General features: G+C 37.0%; 1 protein-coding gene across 3 annotated transcripts; it reads right to left on the minus strand.

Moving 5' to 3' along the window:
• Positions 1-600: 600 nt before the first annotated feature.
• On the minus strand, positions 601-22881 carry gpam (glycerol-3-phosphate acyltransferase, mitochondrial). 3 transcript variants are annotated; one of them, XM_053511665.1, is made up of 22 exons: positions 22744-22881; positions 16353-16503; positions 16103-16233; positions 14492-14611; positions 14268-14341; positions 13774-13887; positions 13547-13675; positions 13311-13410; positions 13058-13194; positions 12875-12974; positions 12127-12339; positions 10673-10786; positions 10500-10585; positions 10298-10410; positions 9661-9731; positions 9256-9520; positions 7542-7684; positions 6541-6618; positions 5397-5528; positions 3496-3685; positions 3351-3409; positions 601-3199 (listed from the first exon to the last, which is right to left on the minus strand). In XM_053511665.1, the coding sequence occupies exons 3-22, from the start codon at positions 16199-16201 to the stop codon at positions 3083-3085; spliced, it is 2454 nt and encodes an 817-aa protein (XP_053367640.1). In that variant the 5' UTR covers positions 16202-16233; positions 16353-16503; positions 22744-22881; the 3' UTR covers positions 601-3082. The 3 variants fall into 3 exon arrangements, with proteins under 3 accessions (XP_053367640.1, XP_053367639.1, XP_053367641.1); XM_053511664.1 differs by lacking the exon at positions 22744-22881 and adding an exon at positions 18958-19103; XM_053511666.1 differs by lacking the exon at positions 22744-22881 and adding an exon at positions 18958-19103 and having other exon boundaries at positions 16349-16503.

Raw genomic sequence — 22881 nt, forward strand, 5'->3', positions numbered from 1 at the left:
AATATGATCCTTTGCAGCTATAACAGCTTCAAGTCTTGTGGGAGGGCTTTCCACAAGGTTTAGGAGTGTGTTTATGGTAATTTTTGATAATTCTTCCAGAAACGCATTTGTGAGGTCAGACACTGATGTTGGACGAGAAAATCTTCGTTCTAATCTATCCAAAAAGTGTTCTTTTTAGTTGAGGTCAGGACTGCGCAAGTCAGTCAGGTTCTTCCATACCAAACTCGCTTATCCATATCTTTATGGACCTTGATTTGTACACTAATGTGGCATTGTTTTTCAGGAGTTGGGCTCAGCCCCTTATTTCCAGTCAAAGGAACTTTTACTGCTTACCAAGACATTTTGGACTTTGTGAGAACAGTTTGAGAATGGCCCCTTCCTGTTCCATATATCATCAGGATCATTCCAGTCTTTCCTGCAAATATCTAATAAACATTCCCATTATGATTACTAATTTTTGAAGGTGCCAGGCTCTTACATTCTTTAAACAAGCAAGTAGTAAACAAATGTATACAGCAAATCAATTAGGCAAATGACCGCTAAAATTATTACTCTTTAATCACTGATTAATTTATTTTAAAAACAAACTGTACACTTGAAAATGCTTTACAGGCATTTATTACAAGTAAAGAGACATTGTGAGTTACTAGAGCTAGTGTCTGCTTATAAGCAGGTCATTTATAATGCATTTATCAAATGTTTCACCTTATGAGACAACAAAAAAAAAAATCAGAGAGGAAAATGCATTTAAAAATGCCTGTCGGTGAGCCATGATGTGAAGACATTTCAACATGTGACCTTTTTACACAAGTCAAAAACGTTCACTTTCGTTAAGATAATGACTAATTTAGTAAAAGACCACAGTATTTTTCATATTGGAGTAAGAGAGTTCATGTGAGACCTCTTCTAAACGGCAAGATTTCATAATAAAATGTTAACGCTACTTTTTTTTAATATATATTGATATTTTTTATTTTTGCCCTTGTTCAACAGATATGTTTTGGTCTTATAATGTCTGTACTTAGTTTAATTAATTTATTTTTTTTATATAAAATATATCTGGCTATCAAGCATTTGCCAGCATTCAGCAGACATTCACCGAATCCATGTGTTATATCTATACAGCCAAAAATAAACACGCAAGAGCATTGCACTTCAAATATCACTCATGACCAAGTTACACATTTATAATAAGTTCAGTGCATAAATTCAGCACTCATGAGTAATTCATTCACGAGATTTAGGAGTAATCACCTACCTCCTGTTAATGAGACACTATTACTCAAACGTTTTTTTTTTTTTTTACAAAAGTAAAGTGTTACAGTTAAGAGTATTACAATAAAATCAGTTTCACTGTGGAAATGAACTGAGCTTGGGGGGGGGGGGATGTCATGCACACAAGTAACACCAGATTTTCTAAATTCCTACAGTTTTTTTTTTTTTTTTTTTTAAAGGAACTATGTAACTTTTCCATTTATTAGGTACAGGATTTACAGTACTAGGAGTAAAAGAGTGGGGAAAAGTAGTGCACTAGTCAATATAAAACATGAGCCTTTTTTTTGTCAATACTAACTTGTGAAAATTGTAGGATTGGGTTACAGTATAAGCATATCATGGGGGGGAAAGGGAAGATATCCTGTGAACTGGTTTATGATGTGTGTAATGTTGCTCACTCAAGAAAGCTATTTTTGTTTTTAACCTTTTGTGGCAGATTCAGTGCTTTGCACAGTACCAGACACACACTACTCCACCATACCACACAGTACTGCACACGCTACCTGAAACCAGCTACCCAAACATTTTTTTCACAAATTGTGCAAGTCGAAAAGGGACAGGTCTGTCAAGAGATTAAGAATGTCCTTGTCAGAATGTATACTAAAAATAATAAAAACAGAATAAAAAATAAAAATAAAAAAAATTACTCCACCATGGCACACTAAAGCACTGGTTTCCAGTACACTACACCACAAGACAATTCTTTTAAGAATATATTTAGCCAATTTCACATAAATAGGTTAAAAAAAAGAATCGTTATACATTATACATTGCTATCTATTAAAGTGCATTTCTTTCTATGTGTTGCCTTATGTAATAAGAAATTCCCCGCATGCTGTTTAGTCATTTACTGTAGGTCCCATCCATTTTTTTTCACTACAAACACTATAAGCTTCTTACTCATGCTTGACGTTTTAGTCACCTCTAACATTCTGCTCCGTATGATACATGGATACATTTTAAGGGAAGTACCGTCAGCTATGCTTGACTTTACATGCTTTTTTTTTTTTTTAAATATAAAGGAATATCCGATCTGTGTCTTTCCCCCTGTACTGAAAGTCCTAAATATTGTAAATTCAGTTCCAAATGAAGAACTTTTTTATGTGTGATTAGCATTGAATGCACAGCTTCACAAAATTAGGACTATTGCTACTTTGGTTTATTACATAGTATAACACCCCTTATGCCAATTACAGTCCAAGGTGTAATAAGCACCCTTTTTTCTCTCTCTACATTCTAATCTAATGAAGGTAGGAGAAGGTAACAGTTCTGGTGTCATGTTCTTTCTGCCAGGGTTAAAGAAAAATTGTGTTACTGGTTTAAATATATCATTATGTTTACAGGACAGTCTTTGAAAGACTCAAAGGAGCTACACTTTGTGTATATATATATATATATATATATATATATATATATATATATATATATACATATATATATATATATATATATATATATATATATATGCTCCCCAGCAATTCTGCTCAGTATAATGCCCTTAAAATGTATTATCTACATCAGATATCTTTGAAGGTCTAAATTGAAGGCAATTAATATACATAAGGAGAGGCATTCATGTACTTCTCATAGTTTAAAAAAAAATCACCACACAAACAACTAAAAGCAGAGGGACAAGTGAGCTAGTTGTGTATAGATGTGAAATAAATTGTGAAAGTTGGGCTCGACACAGTTCTAGGTGTTTGCTGAAGGCACTTCTAGGTAAATCTTCCATAGAGTAGCACCTTTGATAGTTGTTGTATTCTGTAGAAGCCCTTGAGCAAGAAAATGGAGAAGTTAATCTGAAGGCTCACAGCAGGCTGAAGCCCAGGATGTACTGTAAGAGCTTGTTCCTGTTGGCCTGAGTTTGGAACGTAGTGCTCAGCTCTAGACGACACACACCGTTCTCACGGCGCTCCTTCAGCACCTGTCAATCGTATTTAAAAATAAACAAATAAATAAGTAAATAAATTACACACACACACAATGCATCACTTTACATAACATATTCTCACTGTTATGTTTATTTATGCAAATTTATTCAAAGATTTATAAATGCAGTAGTTTTGAGATCTTACCGCCAGTTCTTTAAATGTTTTGACTGTATTTTTCACGAGGTAGTGTGTAGCACTCTCTCCTAAGAAAAAAAAAGAGAAATTAGTGAATATAACAGTTATACAGTATAGACTATAAACAGGCTTGTGCACACCGGAGGAGACTGACCATAAGCAGACACTCCTTTCTCAGTGCGCGTGAGCAGATATTTGAAGAGCTTCTGTGTGTACTCTCGCTCAGTCATGGGTGAAAGCAGGCTGTGTATAAAAATTGCTGCCCCGCTGTAGGCTTCCAGCACTGGGCTGAGCACTCTCTGCATAAAAGTGAAAAACTCCTGGTGTTCAGAGGATGGGCTCACCTGCATAAACATTAGAAATTATAAATACATATACATATCATGTCAGATAACATTGCTGATTAAGTAATATCCCAAACTTTGTCCTGTTTTATAATATACTGATTCTTTTAAGGAGCAGGTCTGTCTATCACACTACACACATGCCTCATTAATGGCTGCCCAAAAATTACAAGGTTTTTCCAGATCCAGTGCCTGACAGTAATCAAGCAAGGAAATTTCAAGACTCTGAATGAATCAGTAACCCTTAAATACCCTTAAGATTTACATTTTAGATTTGACATTTTTGATTTGATATATTATTGATGAATGCAGCCCTAATCTCATATAAAAGCTAAAAATAGCTACAACATCACGTCTCTGCCAGCCTCCACAGGGCAAGGGGGAATTCACAATGAATTCAAACCCAGGTGTTATTAGTGTATAGAAAGGAAAAAAAAAAAAAAAAAAATAGGCCTGGTTGTTCCACTACTTCATAGTGTATATACAGCGGCAGATAAGACAAGGCACATGGGTGGGATACCCATTACTAAACACTAGAGGAATGACTAATTTCCCTTAAAGTTAATTATGTGTTTATGTCACTGCTTCATTATGTGTTTATGTCACTGCTTCATGGTTGGTCCAATTTCCATAGCAACCAATGTGAGACCCATTAAAACAGTCTCTCGTGCTTTGATGGAAGAGTAGGAGGGTTAGGGTGGAAATTTGAATTTCCTTACTCACAGAGGCAACAGATGCATCGTGATATTCTTAGTAACATTGGTATGCTGAGAACAAGTCCCCTGAGATCTTAACACAGATATTTAAAATTATTTCTGTTTTAAACGGCCCTGTTTACGGGAAGAGTGTTGTAATCACTCATGCTATTTTATAAAATGATTGTACAGAAAATCTGAAGTTGTTCAGTGGAAAAACATGCAGCATTTTCCATCATACATTTATTACAAAGGATAAAATTTACCCTCTCCTTGATGTAATATTCTGCATCAGAATATCAGTTTCTGCTAAACGTGTTCCTTATAGAGGTCATAGAACTGCTACTAGGACAGCTGGTAATTACCTTTTGTGTAATGCTATGAGTGTGATACTACTCTGAGTGGCAGAAGCCATCACAGGAAACGGTGACAGGAACACGTGAGCTAACTTCTAAGAAACTAATCAGAAACTGATACTAAACTATAAATGTGTACAGCTGTTGCCAAAAGTTAAGAATGACCCAAATCTTAATTTTCACAATCAGGTGTGTTCAGGTGAGTTCTTGTCACATCATGTGTGTTGCTTTTCCTGTTAAACATAGCTGTGATTTCTACTCTCAATTTGTTATGATGTAAATTCACGATGTTTAAGTGATCTCCGATGGCAGTCATGCATGCTTTTTTCCGACTATAATTCATTTTCAGAAGCTAATAGTTCAGCATTATTCTTTCAGATTTTAATAACGCGTTGGACAATTCTTAACTCAATTCCAGTAAACTCCTTAGTTGTTTTCTTTGCTTGACCCTCCTGAAACACAGTAAAATCCTTTCCAAGAACCCAGGGATGTGTCTTCCCCTGGCTAGTTAAAAAAATTAGAAGTTTTTTTTGGCAGTCTGTGCAAAAATTGTTTGTGTTTTCAATTTAAATAAATAACAGTAAACCCCAAACCCCAAATTATTATGCAAAAATTTGGCATCGTCACGTTATAAAATTTTTGCTGTTTTTCAAAGTTTACCTTCAGATATCGATCTCTTTGCTCTTCTCCAAAGTCGCTGTCCTCATCTTCTTCATCACTCCTCCAGGACAGAGGCTCTGGGAACTTCTTAGGCCAGGGTTCCTCTGAGGGGCTCAGCTCCTCTTGGTCCACCTGAACATTAGAACATGTACACAGATGCAAGTAATATCTGTAAATCAGATGTACTGAAGATTCCCAGCAGCAACAACAAAGCCAATAATAGATTTCAGAGCGTACCATGATATACCAGAGTCCATAGAGTAAGTGCAAAAAATATATATTATTATAAGAAAAGATTTGAGCCTCAAAAAAATGATTGCAAAGCTATAAACGACAACGAAGCCCACCAGGATTGTCATACAATAATAATAATAATAATAATATTTACATTCACAGTCCAAATTAACAGAAACACTTGTACATTCATATAGTTGTCTAAATCACCCAATACCATGGCAGCAATGTAATGCAAACCACAATGTAAATTCAGGTCAAGAGTTCCAGTTAATGTTCATATCAAACATTAAAATAGGGGAAAAGTGTGATCATAGTTTGTGCAGGTTTGAGTATTTCGAAACCTATTTCGAAACCTATTTCGAGATCTCCTTGGAATTTCACACACACAAACACACACATACTCTACAGTAAATATGTACATCATTTAACAGCAGTGGCGTATTTTCCTGGAAGTCAAGGGAAGCCAGGCTTCCCCAGATTTTCCGACTGTTCTTGGAATTTTATTAAAAAACGTTAAAAAAAAACCTTGTGCGGTTAAAATGCAAGCATTGGCCGGAGTATGTGTGCGGGAAGACATCTGCATAATGCAGTTTGGTGAAAATCAATCAAAATCAGTTCTTCTGGTTACATTGCATTGGCAGTTACCATGGCAACGTTTGATGTACAACACATACACAGTGCTTAAACGAGTCAAAGATGTTATCTCACTTTGCTTCCTCAAAAAATATTCCCCATGCCATCTCACTGTTTAATGGTAACTACTCTGAGGTTAGCTAATAACTTCGAGCCAGCTCATCATGCCTCATGATCATGTTTACTTCAGCCTTGTCAAAGAATCGCTTATTAGGCATGTCAAAACTGACAAAAGAAGAACATGAATCAAGTAAAAATTTTTATGAGTGCTTACATCAGCAACAATCAGCACTCCATACTGGATCAGTCTGGTCACGGCATCATGGAAGACCTGGTAGACAGTCTGACAAGGCTTTGAACAGAGAGAAGGGAAATCATAAATTGTAACATAATAAGCAAACATGGTTATGTTCAAAGCACAACATATGAGAAAGCATCCATTAGTTCCTACTAACAGTGTTTTTGTACCTATTAATAGTGTACAAGTAGTGTTTTTTTTTTTTTCAATTATAAAGAAACTTAAAAAAAAAAAAAAAAAAGGTAAACATGTTAAACCTAATGTTGTATTATTTGGCTTCAAAGCAAGTCCTAAACCTTGGCAAACTATGCACCAGCTAATAATATTTTTTATTTAATTATGAAACATGACATCATTCATGTGAACTGAGTCAACCTCGTTTCTAGCCAAAGTTCCTTTTAAAAATTTCATTAATAGTTTTACAATTGGTGATAAGATACAGTCAGATTATTTGTGAATACGGGAAATCCAGCAAATTTCTGCTTGAGCCCACGTGCTACCTTTAATTCATCCTACACATTTTGCCAAATAACTTTTCTGTACAAGAAGATCTATTTAAATAGAGTGAGGATTACAGCGAATGTCTAGGTTCTAGACAACAAAAATAAATGTATGATCAATGAGCCATTAAGTTGCCATTTTGAGGAATTTTTTTTTTTACAGTTAAATAGGTCTGCTTTGTTATCAGAGGAACAATCAGCTATTTTGCATGTCACTGATTCTTATCAAGGTCACAATATAACATGTTATATTCTTGACAACTAAACTGGCTTGTTTTACTTCACACTCAACTGGCATTTATTTATTTATTATTATTATTATTATTGTGTGTGTGCGCGTGTGTCTCTAGGTGACATTACTCCTTGCTATCAAAATGTTCCTGCACCCTAAATTTCATATCGAGGTCATGCTAGTTGAAAGGAAAAATGACTACCATGCTACTTGAGGGTGTTCCATTATGCCATACATGAACGTACCAGCGCAACAATCACTTCATTGGAGAGGAAGTGGGAGAGCCCTGCTGCTCGGCAGATGAGTCTCTCTTGGCTGAGCAAAGTGGAGGGGGTGCCGAGTTCACCTTCTGTGTCCTGCTCCCTCAGCATGGCCAGAGCACTGCAAGCTAACACAACATCCAAACTTAAAACTCCTTAAAAATTCCAAATGCTATGGCTATACTGTATACATTTATTTATATAAATCATTTCACTATTATGGTCAAAAGCCAAAATACCCATAACATAATGTGTGCCAATGTTCCATTGTTATGGTTTTTCCACTTGGCTGTGGCACAAATGGTTAAAGAAAACCCTTGATGCTCTAATGGAGGGTTTCAAATATGGGGGTGAAGTTTGATGTGAATCTGCAAAAAAAATGTGTGGCTGCAAAAAAAAAGCCAGTGGAATGATGATGTTAAATCTATTGACAACATGTTGTTAGAAGGTGTATAAACTGCTGTATAAATGTGTGTAAATTAAAGGTTGGTAAGTATTTAGTTATAAGGAAAAAAAGTTATAAAAGCTATATGGAATAAATTTGGGTTTGTGATATATGCAGGACAACAATACAACCCTTTTTAAAAAAAACAGAGATTAAATAATGTGACGTGTTTACAAGAGTCTAAATGAATAAACATATATACTATTTCTGAAAGTAAGATCCCCTCATCTCTTTTTGACTTGTTTTCATTATATGAGTGTTTAGTGTATGCACATATTTCCTATGAGAGTTACAGTTTTACGGAGATTAAATGGTATTGGTAATACGGATATAAATTAATAGAAGTAAAAAAAATCCAGTAACCAATATCATTATGTAATCCATGTTTAGAGTATATTTTTATTTGAGCAGGCACCAGTACTTTCAATGAGGCAGGGTATTCCTGATCTGACTTTTCATCCTTCACACATAGTTGTTGTAACTACATAGATAGAGTTGATGTAAAATTCAACTTTCTATCATGCAAATGTACGGTGTACGTGGGCTCCAGGGTGGGGCAACACTCTGTCAATTTTAAACAGAGGAAAACCTCTTACCTTTCATAATTCACACTGAGCTCACCAATTCAGTGTAAATCTGCCTCGCTGTGTGTTTTTAAAAAGCATGCTGTTACATGGTTCATTTCATCCTCTGCTTGGAGGAATTAACTGCCACTTCTGCAGGTTATATTTGTTTCAGCACATTTAACTGGTTACTGATAACCTCTCAGTGCTGAGTTGAACACACCACATACGCTCAAAGATCACATCCTGTCCCACAATACCAGCTCTAACAAAGAAGCTGTTTATTTTCTGTGACTACCTCGACAGCTGGCTTAAAGGTGCAAAAACAATACCCACCATACACAGGACACTGCTGTATCGTGTCAATGAAACAATCCCTCGTCGATCACGCTGTGTGAACGGAGTTTAAGACCACACATCGCTGTATGTGCCTCACTACTGCCCTCTGGTGTCATGCAGGAAGCTATCTATGACACTATCTATCTATCCGAAAGATACTTAATATCTTTGAGAGTAACTTTTCCCTACTGTGACACAGCCACAAACACATATTAGGAATGAGTAATAATGAGATTATTAGTTATATTAGATTTCTTAGAGTAAGGCAGGCTTTACGATGAGTAAGACAGGAAGTGCTTCATGACCACAGTTGGGAACCAGGGGCCAGGCGTAATCACACTAAGACACGTACCGATGATGGCATCAGCAATGAAGACGTGAAAGAGGCCGTTGCTGTAGAAATTGAGTTCAAAGAGCGCTGGCACTGTGTTTCTTGGGGCAATGATGAACTCTGTATTCCTGTTTGTGCTGGTCACATTCACACAGTTTCCCAGCAGACTGAGCGCATGCATCACTACATCCTCAGAGTTCCCTGAGAAACCAAGGTCAAAGTCCCGGGAAAGGATCTCTTCCTTCATGTTGAAGAAGTCCTCCACCAGCTTGGACAACAACACACCCTGCAAAAAGCAAAAATAAAAATGCTCAATTAGCATTAGGAAATTGCTATTATTTTATTACAGAATTAAATGAAGAAGATGTGCCTGACACACATACTGTACAGTATATGGGTTAGAGCTTTTGTTAAGCGAGCCCTGACCTGTCTGTGTCTGTACAGCAGGAGACAGGCCACGATGTGCGTAGACATGATTGCTGAGGACTTGTTGGCGGCTGTGAAATAAATCACAATTGATAAATAAATAAATAAAAGGCATGAAATGAAATGTGTTACAATTTGGGTTCATTTTAATGCACCTTTTCTTCCTCTTTCATTCCACTTTTTAAATTATTATTATAATTATTATAAATTAAATGTTTAACGCCCCCTAAAAAAAAATTTAACGATGATCACTAGATAGTTACTGCCATGATGGCAGAGCAATCAAAATTAGAGCATCAGAAACATCAGATGCAAAGCATCAGATGTAAATGTTGCATGATGATATAGGGCAAAATCAGATAGCACACAATTATTGCAGGTTCATCTTAACTTTATATAAAACCTTAACAAGCAAGCTGAAATTCATCCCCTTAAGCAAATTCCCTTAAGCCACTGTTCTTAATCAAAGCAACAGTAGCTAAGTGCATTCAAACACAAGGGAATGTGATTGGCTGAGAACACACCACCAGATGGAGGATTGTGTGACCGCATGTTACCCCTAGATGCTGGTAACCATTTCTCTAGAGAAAACCGCTTTAGAGAAAGCTGGGACTACAGGCTTTTCGAGCTCTCTTACTGAAAAGAATGTGCTTGGCCAGGTTAGAGATGACCTGCCTTCTCCAAGGCTCGTCAGACAACTCTCTGGAATCCGGGTGTTCTTCTTCTCTATTAAACACAGCCTCATCTGGCCTGTGAGGGAAACACATCTTTCACCATAAGATACATGCACAAGCTTAAACAAATAACAAAAAGATGAGTGGTGGGAGTGAAAGTTGTACCGAGCTGCAATGATGGTTGGGATGAGGATCTGCTCTAGAGTCAGTGGGGCTGGCAGATTTCGACTTCGCTGTGTGTCAAGATATTCCTACAGAGTTGTAAAACATGGAGAGAAAGGAAGACATTTAAATCTTGAAGGGCATCTTGCTATGGGAGAAAAGGAAAGTTTTCTGACCTTAAGAGAGAAAGGCTGAGTAAAGTCCACGCGCACACAGCCGTAGTTCTTCCGGAGCATTCTCCAGACACCACAGGCCACTCCCCAGAGACTCTCATTCTTCTTGGGCTTTCCCTATAGCACAGGAAGCACTGCGATCATGGACCATGCATTCTATTTCAATTGCATTTTCTCCAGTTTACTCATTTCACTGTGTATGAAAAAGAATTATGAGTCTGCTATGGAAGAAATATGAAAAGAAACATGTTCCCCATGTACAATGAAGTTCTTTCTTTGCTATAATAAAAAAAGAAGAATATACTGTACATCAAAAGCAGAATACGAAAATATAAGAGTATGAAATGAGTGATATATATATATATATATATATATATATATATATATATATATATATATATATATATATATATATATATATTATACATATACACTGTAAATATTGTATTATATACTGTATATTATATATACACACTGTAAACAGTACAAAGTGTGCAAATTATGCAAGTGTATGGTAAAGTCAGCAGGATGTTTGAAAAAAAAAAAGAAAGTCCGTCCGCGGTGTGTGTGCAAAGCTGCAATGGTGTGTGCAAATTCTTGTTTTTTGATTATTATTGCGCAGATGAATTATTGCGGACTTTGCACAATGTCCTAAGATCTGTGTCATATATGAATGTTACAGGTGGTAATACCTATGTATCGACTATGTTTCATAGGCAGGCAACAGAAGGATATAGCTAGTGCGCATCTACAATATTTAATATTGAGTGTACAAATCCAAGACACTACAGTCATTAGTTATACAGGAACTATAGAATATAGAAAGCGTTCTCACTACACTGCGTGTTACGGAGGAGAGCCAAGCTCTGGTTTACCACAACAAAAAGGAAGTTGTTATTTGATATTACCATGTAGCCACATTACACATAAAAAATGTTTAACAAAAGTAAAAAACTAGCTGATGTCTATGCTTCCTAATAAATGCTCTGTGAAGGTTTGTTCAAACTCCGATAATAGCAGATTTAACCCTGCCTATTTTGTTTAAATAAAATGAACTAAATTCTTTTTTTCCCCCCAAAAAAAAACAAACAAACAAAAAAAAACTTAGAAGCACAATCTATGCTTTCTAATAAATAGTTCTGTTGAGGTGTGCTCAAATTCATATAAATAGTTTAGGAGAGGTTGCAGACAATGGAAAAGAATGAAAGAGGACAGAAGATGATGCAAAATGTCACATACAGTATGCTTTGCAGAAAACACAATAATTAAATTTTCTACACTGGTTTCTCCCTGTGGACTTTGCCAGCACCGTCCATCACCACTTCACTAAATTTTGCTTTCTGCTTGCATTTTCCAATCCACAATTTCTCTATGATTTCAACCTATCTTAAAGTGTGTTCCTGACTGTTTTGTTAGTAAAACGTTCCTTATGGTTATGTGTAATTTCTCAATCTTACTAGCTGCTCGCTGTTGTAGTTGCCCTCAATAATGCGGTCGTAGGAGATGCCAATGGGCACGATGAGCACGTCTGGAACGGCACCGGCGCACAATGTGTCCACCACGATGGACAGTATGCCAGCACGTGCTGGAGACGGTTTTCCACTGCGAGACCGTGTGCCCTCTAAATAAACCTCCAAAAACTGCTGCTGCTGCAACAACTCCTCTGTGTACTAGCAAAGAAAACAGCAGCAAAGAGAAGCATGATTAAATTATAACACCCGCAGCCCAAAGGCCTCTAATTATCTTCTGGAACACAAAAAGCAAACACATCTTAGCAAAACTAAAAATGCTGACATTTAGATTGAACTACAACTACAAACAGTACATGTAACCAAATATGTCTTTCACATTTTACTTTGATGCAGAATAATTATGTAAAGTAAATCCATCTTTAAATCTGAGAGTTCCATTTAAATTATATCATTTTATTGAAAACAATCATATGTCCTGTAGGAGTTGTGAGTCCCTCTCTCTCTCTCCCCCCATTTCGTCTTATTAGGTTTTCTTTGGTGCCAACAGTTACAAACACTCAAAGTAAAAGGTGCTAGGTGAAATCCTAATCCCAACTAGGGATTTCTCATGCGCCCAAATAGTACAATATGAGGAAAAATATTTAACTTAAAGTAGTTATTGTACATTTGAAAATGTCAAGACAACTATAGATGAATAATAACAGTAACAAGCAAAGTGTCTTTGTCTAGTTACCGCATGCAACAGAGCTCTATAAAGGACATCTTTCTTTCCATCTGGGGTCTCGTCCATTTTACGGCGAATGAAGAATCCTCCCAGTTTGCGAATCAATGTGCTGAAGAATGAACAAGTAACATCAGCACTATCAGAAGTTCCACTGGTGATACATGAATTATTAGTTATAATAAATGCCCCTACCTGAAAATGGGGATGTTGAGATTGTTGCCAGCTGCAATGTGCGGGGCTTTGATGTTGTGACAGAAAAGGATAAAGGTGATAAGAAGGTAGTCGATGTGAGACTTGTGGACAGGCAGGAAAACCAGTGGAGCATTGTACTAAAACACAGACACGCACAAAAAAAATAAAAAATACCATGTGCAATCTGATACTAAAAAGAACACTTAATACTTGATCCAATGCATGTTTGATACTATTGTGAAGCTTTAAATACCTCAGAGGCAGCTTTCTTCACCATCTCCAGCTGACCTTTATGAATCTGAATGCTCCAGAAGAAGCCATTGAATAGCTTCAACAATGTCCATCCCGTTAGCCTATATATCCATGAACAATTCAAAGTTTACCAACCAGGCAAATTACTCTGAAACAATTATGAGTCTTAATTAGATTGCACAATGCCAGGCATAATTATTTATTTATTTATTCTATGTTTATTATACGTAAACAAACCGTATAAGGCTTGGTGAGATGTTGGCCACCATTTCTTGGAGCAAACCTCTGGCCTTCTGCCTTACTTTAGTCACGACCTTCTGGTCTGCTTTAGTCTCTGACGCCACCTCCTCTATAGCACTCTGCACACTGTCAGAAGAACATGAGGAAATAATGTTATTTTCAGTGTTACCAGCTCAATCTCACACTCACACACACACACACACTTCTGTATAATCAGTTCCTGCCTTGTGTTATTGAGGATGTTGTCTACCACATTGCGGGCGAACATGTCTTTGTTAACATCTCTCTCCAGCACAAAGAGCACATAGCTCAGTCTCCGTGCCAGCCAGCCTCGATGCCTGCATAGAAACACATGTACCGGTTAACAAGAAAGATGGAATTAAACATGCCGTTACAAACCTGCAACCCATAACCCAGTTATCATTCCAATGTCACTTTGACAAAGATCCAAGTTTCCCTTGAGGTAGGAAAAACCAGCTAAGCCTGCATCTGCTATCTGTCACTGGATCTAAATTAGAGGGATCCATTGACAAGCATGGTTAAAAATGAATGTCACTGCTCTCCACTCCTTCACCTGCTCTTTTCCACTGATCTCCCACATATACATAGACTGACTTTAGTGACTCGGGTAATGTGAACCTGGGGGTGGGGGGGGGGGGGGGGGGGTTTACTTTGACAAGTTCCAAAAACCAGGTCATAGTATTACAGAACTGTTCACCTTGTGTGCGTCTCGTTGATGTAAATTATATTTCGAAGTCCTAATGAGGGGATGCTGGAATTAAAAAGTCTTCCCTGAAACAAAACACATGTAAAAGATGAAGTGTCAATTTCAACAGAGCAAGCCTTTTTCTTATTTTGACATTTATTATTAGCACTCAATATTTATTTAATAGGTTTGAGAAGTCTACTTTTCTTGACAATCAATTAAGTTAATTAGTTAACCTGACTCTGTGGTGTGCAAGAATGACAGCATCTTCCTACAAATGGCCGTTTTCGGTTCAGAAGGCCGTCCTTCCACACGCTGGCCACAGAAAGCAGGACAGAAGGGCTGCAGCTTCGATCCTTTGAAGGAAATGGAAAAAATATTAAACTGTAGTACGTGAAGAGAATCTGTTATTTAAACAATCCAAATGTTTGTGTATACAGACAGTATACATCTACCAGATACTATTTCAGGTACTGTGGAACATTGGATTGCGAGTAAATTGGTCTGCTAGCAAAATTTGAAAATAAATTTTAACTTGTTAAACGAGCGAGGTCTTCACATACGAGTAGTACGCATACTCTTTGTCTGCCGAGCGTCATGTGATCACAACTGAGCCAGTGGTTCTTCTCTCTCTTGCACTGTGGGATTGTGGGTAAGACATGGTCTCACATGCTCTATCTCAGTGCGCATGCATCATTCATATAGTCAACATCCGCAGAGTCCTGGTGGTTTTGAACTTCTTCCACTTACGAAGGATGGAGGCCACTGTGCTCATTGGTTCCTTCAAAGCAGCAGAAATTTTTCTGTAACCTTCCCCAGATTTGTGCCTTGAGACAATCCTGTCTCGGAGGTCTACAGACAATTCCTTTGACTTCATGCTTGGTTTGTGTATGAACTGTCAACTGTGGGACCTTATATAGACAGGTGTGTGCCTTTCCAAATCATGTCCGATCAACTGAATGTACCACAGGTGGACTCCAATTAAGCTGCAGAAACATCTTAAGGATGATCAGGGGATTTTAAGCTTCATGGCAAAGGCTGTGAATACTTATGTACATGTGCTTTCTCAATTTTTTATTTTTATTTTTAATAAATCTGCAAAAATCTCAAGTAAACTTTTTTTATGTTTTCATTATGGGGTGTTGTGTGTATTATTCTAAGGAAAAAAATGAATTGAATCCATTTTAGAATAAGGCTGTGACATAAAATGTGGAAAAAGTGATGCGCTGTGAATACTTTCTAAATGCACTGTACAAAACTTTGCATTCAAAAAGGACGGTAAAGGCTAGCACATGCTTTCTTGGAGAGATTGAAATTCCTGAACTGCTGCACATGTACAATAGGGGTGCAGGTTTGGGCACTGAAACTGGCATCAGTTTATTGTTTCGGCCAGCCTCAGTTGCGGCTGAAATCATTTCCATGTAATTCTGGCTAGTCATGGTTATAGTCATAAATTAGTCTGGTAAATGGTTACTGTAACTGGTTGCAGTTTGACAAGTGTTTGCACCATACTAGATGTATGTACTTTATGTCATCCATTTTTATTAGTAATACTTGTAGTATCAGACCTAAATTTGCTTTTGTTATGGGTAAACAAAGTTGCATAGTATGAAAAGCATATCGTAAATGCCATGTTGTGTATCGCATCTTTTTGTAAAAAAAAAAAAAAATTGCATTCAAGAACTATTAGCAACCCTGTGCATTTTTTAATCAAAATAAAGGGAAAAAAAAGGTCCAAGTACAAAGTACAGCACCCAAGGTCGAATTGACCTTCAAAACAAATAACATACAACTGATAAAATACTAACCAAAATCGTATTTTGCATTCTCAGCACATTGTCATTTACCTGATCCTCACAGGGATGTTTATGACGACTGACTGCCTGGTCAGGACTGTTAGCCAAAAGCACACTGTCCTGACCTCCCAACACCATGTTGATGTCCATTATTTCACCTTTACACCACACACACTATAAACCTGCATAAAGCACACAGACAAAATGAGAAGAAGAAAACACACAGCAGTAGGTGACACAGATAAACTAAGTAATATGGATTTAAGGTACAGATGATTACTCTGCTTTCTACTGTACCTACTGGAGAGATGCATGCTGAAGACTGCAGAACAGGAAATACTTGCTGCACTCAATCAGCCTTCTTTCTTTACTTTAGACTTTTAAAGAATGCTGCTTTTCATGTTACAAGTTGATGGAATTGTAATGGCCACATTCAAATACTTGAATAAAAACTGAAAAGATAAAAGCAAACAGAAAATATTTGACAATCTTTTTTAAAATTGAATTTTGTTACTAAATGCACGCCGGTTAGCACTGTCGCCTTGCACCTTCAGGGTCCGGGTTCGATTCCCGCCCAGGGTTTCCCCGTGCTTGGTGAGTTTCCTTCCACAGTCCACAGACATGCAGATTAGGCTAGTTGGCGTTCCCAAATTGCCAAGAGTGTGTGTGTGTGCCCTGCGATGGATTGGCACCCAGGGTGCACCCCACTTCGTGCCCCAAGTATCCTGGGATAGGTTTACATATTGTCAATATAAGGCATTTTTAGCTCATAATTCTCCCTTAAAAATATAGGATGGAATCACAATGGACCACCCAATACCAGATCACGATACCTGGGTGTCAATTCGATTGTATTGTGATATAGTGATGCAAGCATCACAACTTTATAAATATCCATATTTATAAATATACATATATATTGGTCAGAAGAACTCATCTTTCAATGATATCTTCACATTTCATACAATGAAGGACCAAAAACCAGGTCTCTATGTCCGACTGTATGTCTGCCTAGCCGATTTGGGCACGCAAAACTGCTGGACATCTGAATTTAATTATGGGAATTTAATAAAACTTAAATCTGCACCATAAATGAAAAGGTGGTGAGTAAAAGGGCATATCTATGAGCAAATATGTACCAGATTATGTTACAGCTTCTTTGGAAGAATATATATATAGCGCTTTTCCCTTGAGGTTGGTGTGGCTATACATTCTACAGAATGCAGAAGACACAGAAACAAGTGCAAACAAACCAGTCTCATGAAAAATTCTGTCTGTATGTAGGCCTGTCAAGGCAGATTTTCTCTCAGTATCAGGCACAACAGGCTGGACAGAATTTACTGAAACTTTGGCAATAGTTAGGTATTTGCCTGAAGGTAAACCTGTGGAAGTAAAAGAAATCAAAATGTTGAGCAGAAGTAATGTTATGCGCAGTTTTATGGCAACAGACTTTGATGAAGGCATATAAAATACCTGACCTACAGTACAAGCAAAGCATTATGTTCTAAAATAAATTTTAAAAAGCGATGTTATGTGCCAGATTTAATAATCTACTTTAAAATAAGCTAATAATAAGCTACTTGCTCAATATAAACAAACACATGCAGCAGTAGATATTAATTAGAAGAGCTAAACTGAATATTTTTACTGGGTTTAGTTAATATTTTTCAGACGTGCAAGTGAATAATACCATGCTGTTGTTTTAAGGCTAAACTTAATCCTAATCAGATCAAATTTTTTTATTTAAACTTATTCGTGATTTACTCTCCAATTACCAAACAGGGAGTGTATTTTGCTGATGACGAAAGAAGTACAATTTGGGTGTAAATTACTCAACCTTGCACAATTTGATTTGATTACTATATTAATAAGTTTGGCAGAGAATTCTGCTATACAGAAAGACAGGCAGACATGAGTGTGAATGTCAACCTGAAATAATAATACAGTATCTCTGATTACATTAAACCTGATCATCTTATTTTTAGCTTTAACCTTTTAACTATGTCTACAAACTCTTTTCCCATCAATGACCAGCACTAGTAAATGAACAGGTAGATAAGATAGGTAGGTAGGTAGATGGGTAGATAGATAGCACACAGAAACAGTATTACGTAAGTCACATTTAAGAAAGTCAGCAATTTGTGTCCTCTCAAGCAAACAGAAAGACAAGCTGTGAAACTGCAGAGCTGAATGTAAATGAGATGAGAAAGTATGCTGTTCATGTGAAATAAAGAGGTCTCCTCTTACCTCTCTACTGATAACATAAAACTGTGTATAACCTTCAGCATAGCCTTCTATGCTGATTCATTAAACTGCGCATGAGAGGTGTCAGGTTATACTGTAGATCTGGAACACCACACTCAGACTAAACCTGACTTAGACAGCGGGAAGGTGGGGTGGTATAGAGAGGCAAAGCAGAAACAGTGCTCACAACATGTTTAAAGTAGTATTTACTGTATAGACATCATGAAGGATAAGAAGGATTTACTAAATCTACAGGGAGCAGTCCGTGCCACACTGGAAGAATACACAACACCTTCCTCTGTGGTAGCATCTACAGTTGTTCATTATAACATAAAGACAGATTGATGGCAACTTGTGTATCTGGCTGTGGTTGCTAAACAAATTTCAGTTCTTACACTTTACAACACTGTTATGCATCTGTGATTTGGTGATTTTCCTCCTCTGAGGCCCTGTTAACATGACATTACTCCCAAACACAAAGCTGTACCTCAGCGGGGTGTTATAGTTTCCCAGGGTGAGAAAACAGTCCTATGAGATTTATTTACACCATCAGCTAAAGAAATGACTGACTTACTGATCTTTATAGCATAAAACAGACCTTACAAAATAACTTATAACTTACATATAATGATGTAATTACACTGACAGTAAGAAATACTTACCGATTATTTCTCATTGGTAAATTCTCAAGAAAGACATCAACATGTAACTAAAAAGGTTGTTAGTGCAGCTGACAGATCCTAGACCACTAGAAAGTAATAGAGTCCAGAAAATTGTGTATTTCATTAGAGTTTAAAGTAGCACTTAGAGGACTTCAAAGCACGAATAACAACTCAGAGTGAGAGAGTGAGAGAGCGGGAGGGAGAGCTGTACTTTGCCACATCACACCACCAGAACTCAAGAGTTCAATGAATTCTACACTGTCTGAGCTGTGTCCTGACAAATGCTGACCAGCACACTGATGAGATGCAAAAAGGAATGAGGGACAGAAAGACAAAAAGAAAAACATTCTGGCGAGGTTGCAGAAGTTGCAGTAAAGAACACTGAAAGAACAGCCAATGATTAATGACCTGAATGCAAGGAAACAGCAATGTTAATTAGGTTTTCTACGAGTAAAGTAAAAAACATTGGATCTCGGGAGACACTGTCAGCAAAGTCCCAACCAATATACTGTTTGGTTGCTAAAACCATCTGAGATTAGAGGTTACAGACTAAATATATAGGTACTGTATTGGCATATCGTAATTTATAGAGATTGAAAAGGAAATAAAAAGAAAGAAAGAAAAATGGATTCAGTAATGAATTATTTTCTGTGCTGATTTCTGTATCGCCACATTGACTCTAAAATCTCCCCCACCCCCCATGTAGATTTATAATAGAGGTCAATGAGCCAGTGACTAATCAGCCTCAGGTATAACCAATTCTGTGCAGAGCACACAAGGTTTCAAATGACGCACCCGAAATTCTTATGGCTTTACATGATTAAAAAGTGGTGTGTTAAAATTCCTCCAATCTGCCTTGGGGTTCAAATTCTGTGAGCGAACTAGTCTCGAACCCACTCATTACACACGAAACTGGTTTGGTAGTGTGACCGTTTCTCTATAATCCTACAGATGGTACACTCTGAACTATTCAGTGTGATATTTGCCAAGTTTGTTTAGTACCAATAATTATGATGGATACGTGTTGCTCAGTAACAAGTTAACCTTTTGTTTAATTCCAAGTTAAATAGTTAACTTTTGTATTTAAATTTAGTTTGTTTTGTTTAAATGCTGCACTTGTTTTTTTAAGTAAGAAAACTAATACTATAAAGGTATGGGCTACATTTAACTCCCTTATGTTCAATTCAGTTGTGAAGCTGTTTTACAGTGTAAAACTTTCAAGTTCTGACAACTAATTATTATCTTAAAGGTTCAAGATAATATTTTTGGACCCTTTAAGATTTTTTATGTACATACTGTCAAATACTTAATACTTTTTACAAATAAGACATGAAAAAAATAAGCCAAGTTAGTTATAATCATACCAGTAAGTAACAGTTAATGATTAATAACCATATTTTTTAGCCAATTGTGTAATGTTTTATACATTATATATATATATATATATATATATATATATATATATATAAACATATACTGTATATGAGAGAGAAAGACACACAAAAGTTCCACAAGAAACAGAATAACTATATGAAACAGAAATTATGTTTGTGGCTTGCTTTATTTATGGTGCGTGTTTGCACAGGTGTTTCTCAATGAATGTAAAAGTTGGCAGCGTCCTATCATAGCTAGCTCATTCAATCACTCATTCATTCCTAGTTTTGTTTTATTCTAGTCAGGGACAAGCTGGATCCAATGAACACTGTGTATGGGGTGGAATACACCCTGGACAGCTACAGTCAGCCAGCTCATCATAAGATCCAATGCTTACTGTACATACATTTGCCCACAATTTAGCATAGCCATGCTTTTAGCATAATTAAAGACAGAGGAAACCTGCACTAAATAAAAGAAAAGACAGTAACCCGAGGCCAGGATTAAACCAGGGATGGAGGTGTTAGAAGGCAACATAGAAAAAAAAAAAAAGATTCTGGTCATCATTCATCAGACTGGCTACAAATGTGTCTGTACAGTGACAAACATTATCTTGACTTGCCCTTGAACGTAGTCACCCAGTCAGATACTCCAGCCTGCAATCTGTTCATGAGATTTGTATGTGACTCCAACCCCATATACAATAGTACAGTCAGATTTTAAATAAATAAATAAATTAATTAATTAAAAATATTGTTTAATATCAAATAATAATTGTAGCTTCACCCAGTGGTGTTCTTGTGTTACGTGTAGAAATGTAAAGTATGTGCATTATATCCACTACCCAGGGCAGAGACAATGCAGTGTACCGTGCAATCAGCAATCAGCACCCACATATGGGCTGCTGCATGTACCGGTGTAGAATGTGAGTAACTAAATGTTCAGTAACTGCTTAAATGCTTCCGTGGAAACCTTATCAACGCCTGAGCTGTTTGTAAATGGTGAGGCGTATGTATGTGTGAGTCTCACTTGTATGTACTGTACGAGACACATTTACTGTAAGAGCAAATGAAGAGCGAAAAAAATATTCATCATAAACCACAAACACTTGTTGGACCCTTTAAGATTTTTATGTATATACTGTATAAAACAAGACATGCTTTAGGTACTGGAAAGGTACGAAGTAAATATGATGCAGGCAGGTACAAGTATAATTTTTTTTTAATATGCATGGTTTGCCACACTGCATAAAAATAAATTTAATGGCAAAGATTTATTCATACAAATGTACCATTTGTGCATAGAAATCATGTGGCTGCCTTTATTAAAAATTAAATAAATAATAAAAAATAAAAAACTGCTGTTGTATGTGAACTTTGATCAAAACATCTTTACCGAATCTGTTACTGTTTGCTGGGTACTTGCGTTTCTTTCTGAAGTTTTTGTGGGGAAATTTGCATATTAAAAGACTTCCTTTTTGTGTCATTTTGGGGAAATTGGTCATGTCTTACAAATCGTTTAGCTGAATAAATATTTAATTTTTGTTTGAACATTCAGGGATTAAAATGGCTAAAATAAATGAATAAAAATAAATGTATTGTATTTATTTGATGTAAAACATAAGCCGAATACAAATGCTTACTGTTTTTATCAGAGGACATTTGTGCTACCTTCACATCCCCTGATTCAGGTTATAAATGAATGATGGAATGAATGAATAAATTAATTAAATGGTATGGTCATTCATTCATCTTCTATACTGCTCCTCCTGTACAGGGGTGTGGGGGGCTGAAGCCCATCCCAGGAGACTTTGGGCACGTGGTGGGGTACACCCTGGACACACACACACACACACACACACACTAAAAGTGAAAAAAAAAAAATCGTATATTATGCCGCATATCGTGAGGGAGAAATGACATGTGTTTGCTTGGGAACCGACTCAAGTGATGCTGATACAGCCAACTAGCCAGAGCTTAACGTCATCACTGATGCTCGTGCTAAACTAAATTACACACTACTGTAGTTACCGGCTTAATCAGACACAGACGACCGTTAGTGCACTTCTACTGGAATGAAACGGCAGTCTGCGCGTGAGTCAAATCTCAGTGATGCAAACACTGTGCGCCACACACCCCACTATACAGCCGCATTTTATATCATACGACGTGAAGCGCTAGCGCTAGTGTGTGTATGTTGAGTCGGCAGTGATAATGCAGAGAATATGTCAGTGAACCTGATGCTAGTGCTATAGCGTACAACAGTGAAAGTCGACCTGACCCAGAGCTGGCCTGAAACGAGGTGCACACTATTCATGCAGGCTAAACGCACTAGCATGCTAACCCCCGGCACTGACACGCGAACAAAGACAAAAAGCGCATCCCAAGAGCAATACACAATGATGTATCTTACCGTGAAAACGTCTATGTTGCAGCTGACATCCTTCATTAAAAGCAATTCTGTGTTGGACGTGAACACGCCCTGTCCTTGAACACACCGGTACTTGAGCTCACTACGGTCTATAACACTCCCTGCCAGTGTGTGTTCCTG

This window comes from Clarias gariepinus, chromosome 14 (genome assembly GCF_024256425.1).
Source record: "Clarias gariepinus isolate MV-2021 ecotype Netherlands chromosome 14, CGAR_prim_01v2, whole genome shotgun sequence".
NCBI lineage: Eukaryota > Metazoa > Chordata > Actinopteri > Siluriformes > Clariidae > Clarias > Clarias gariepinus.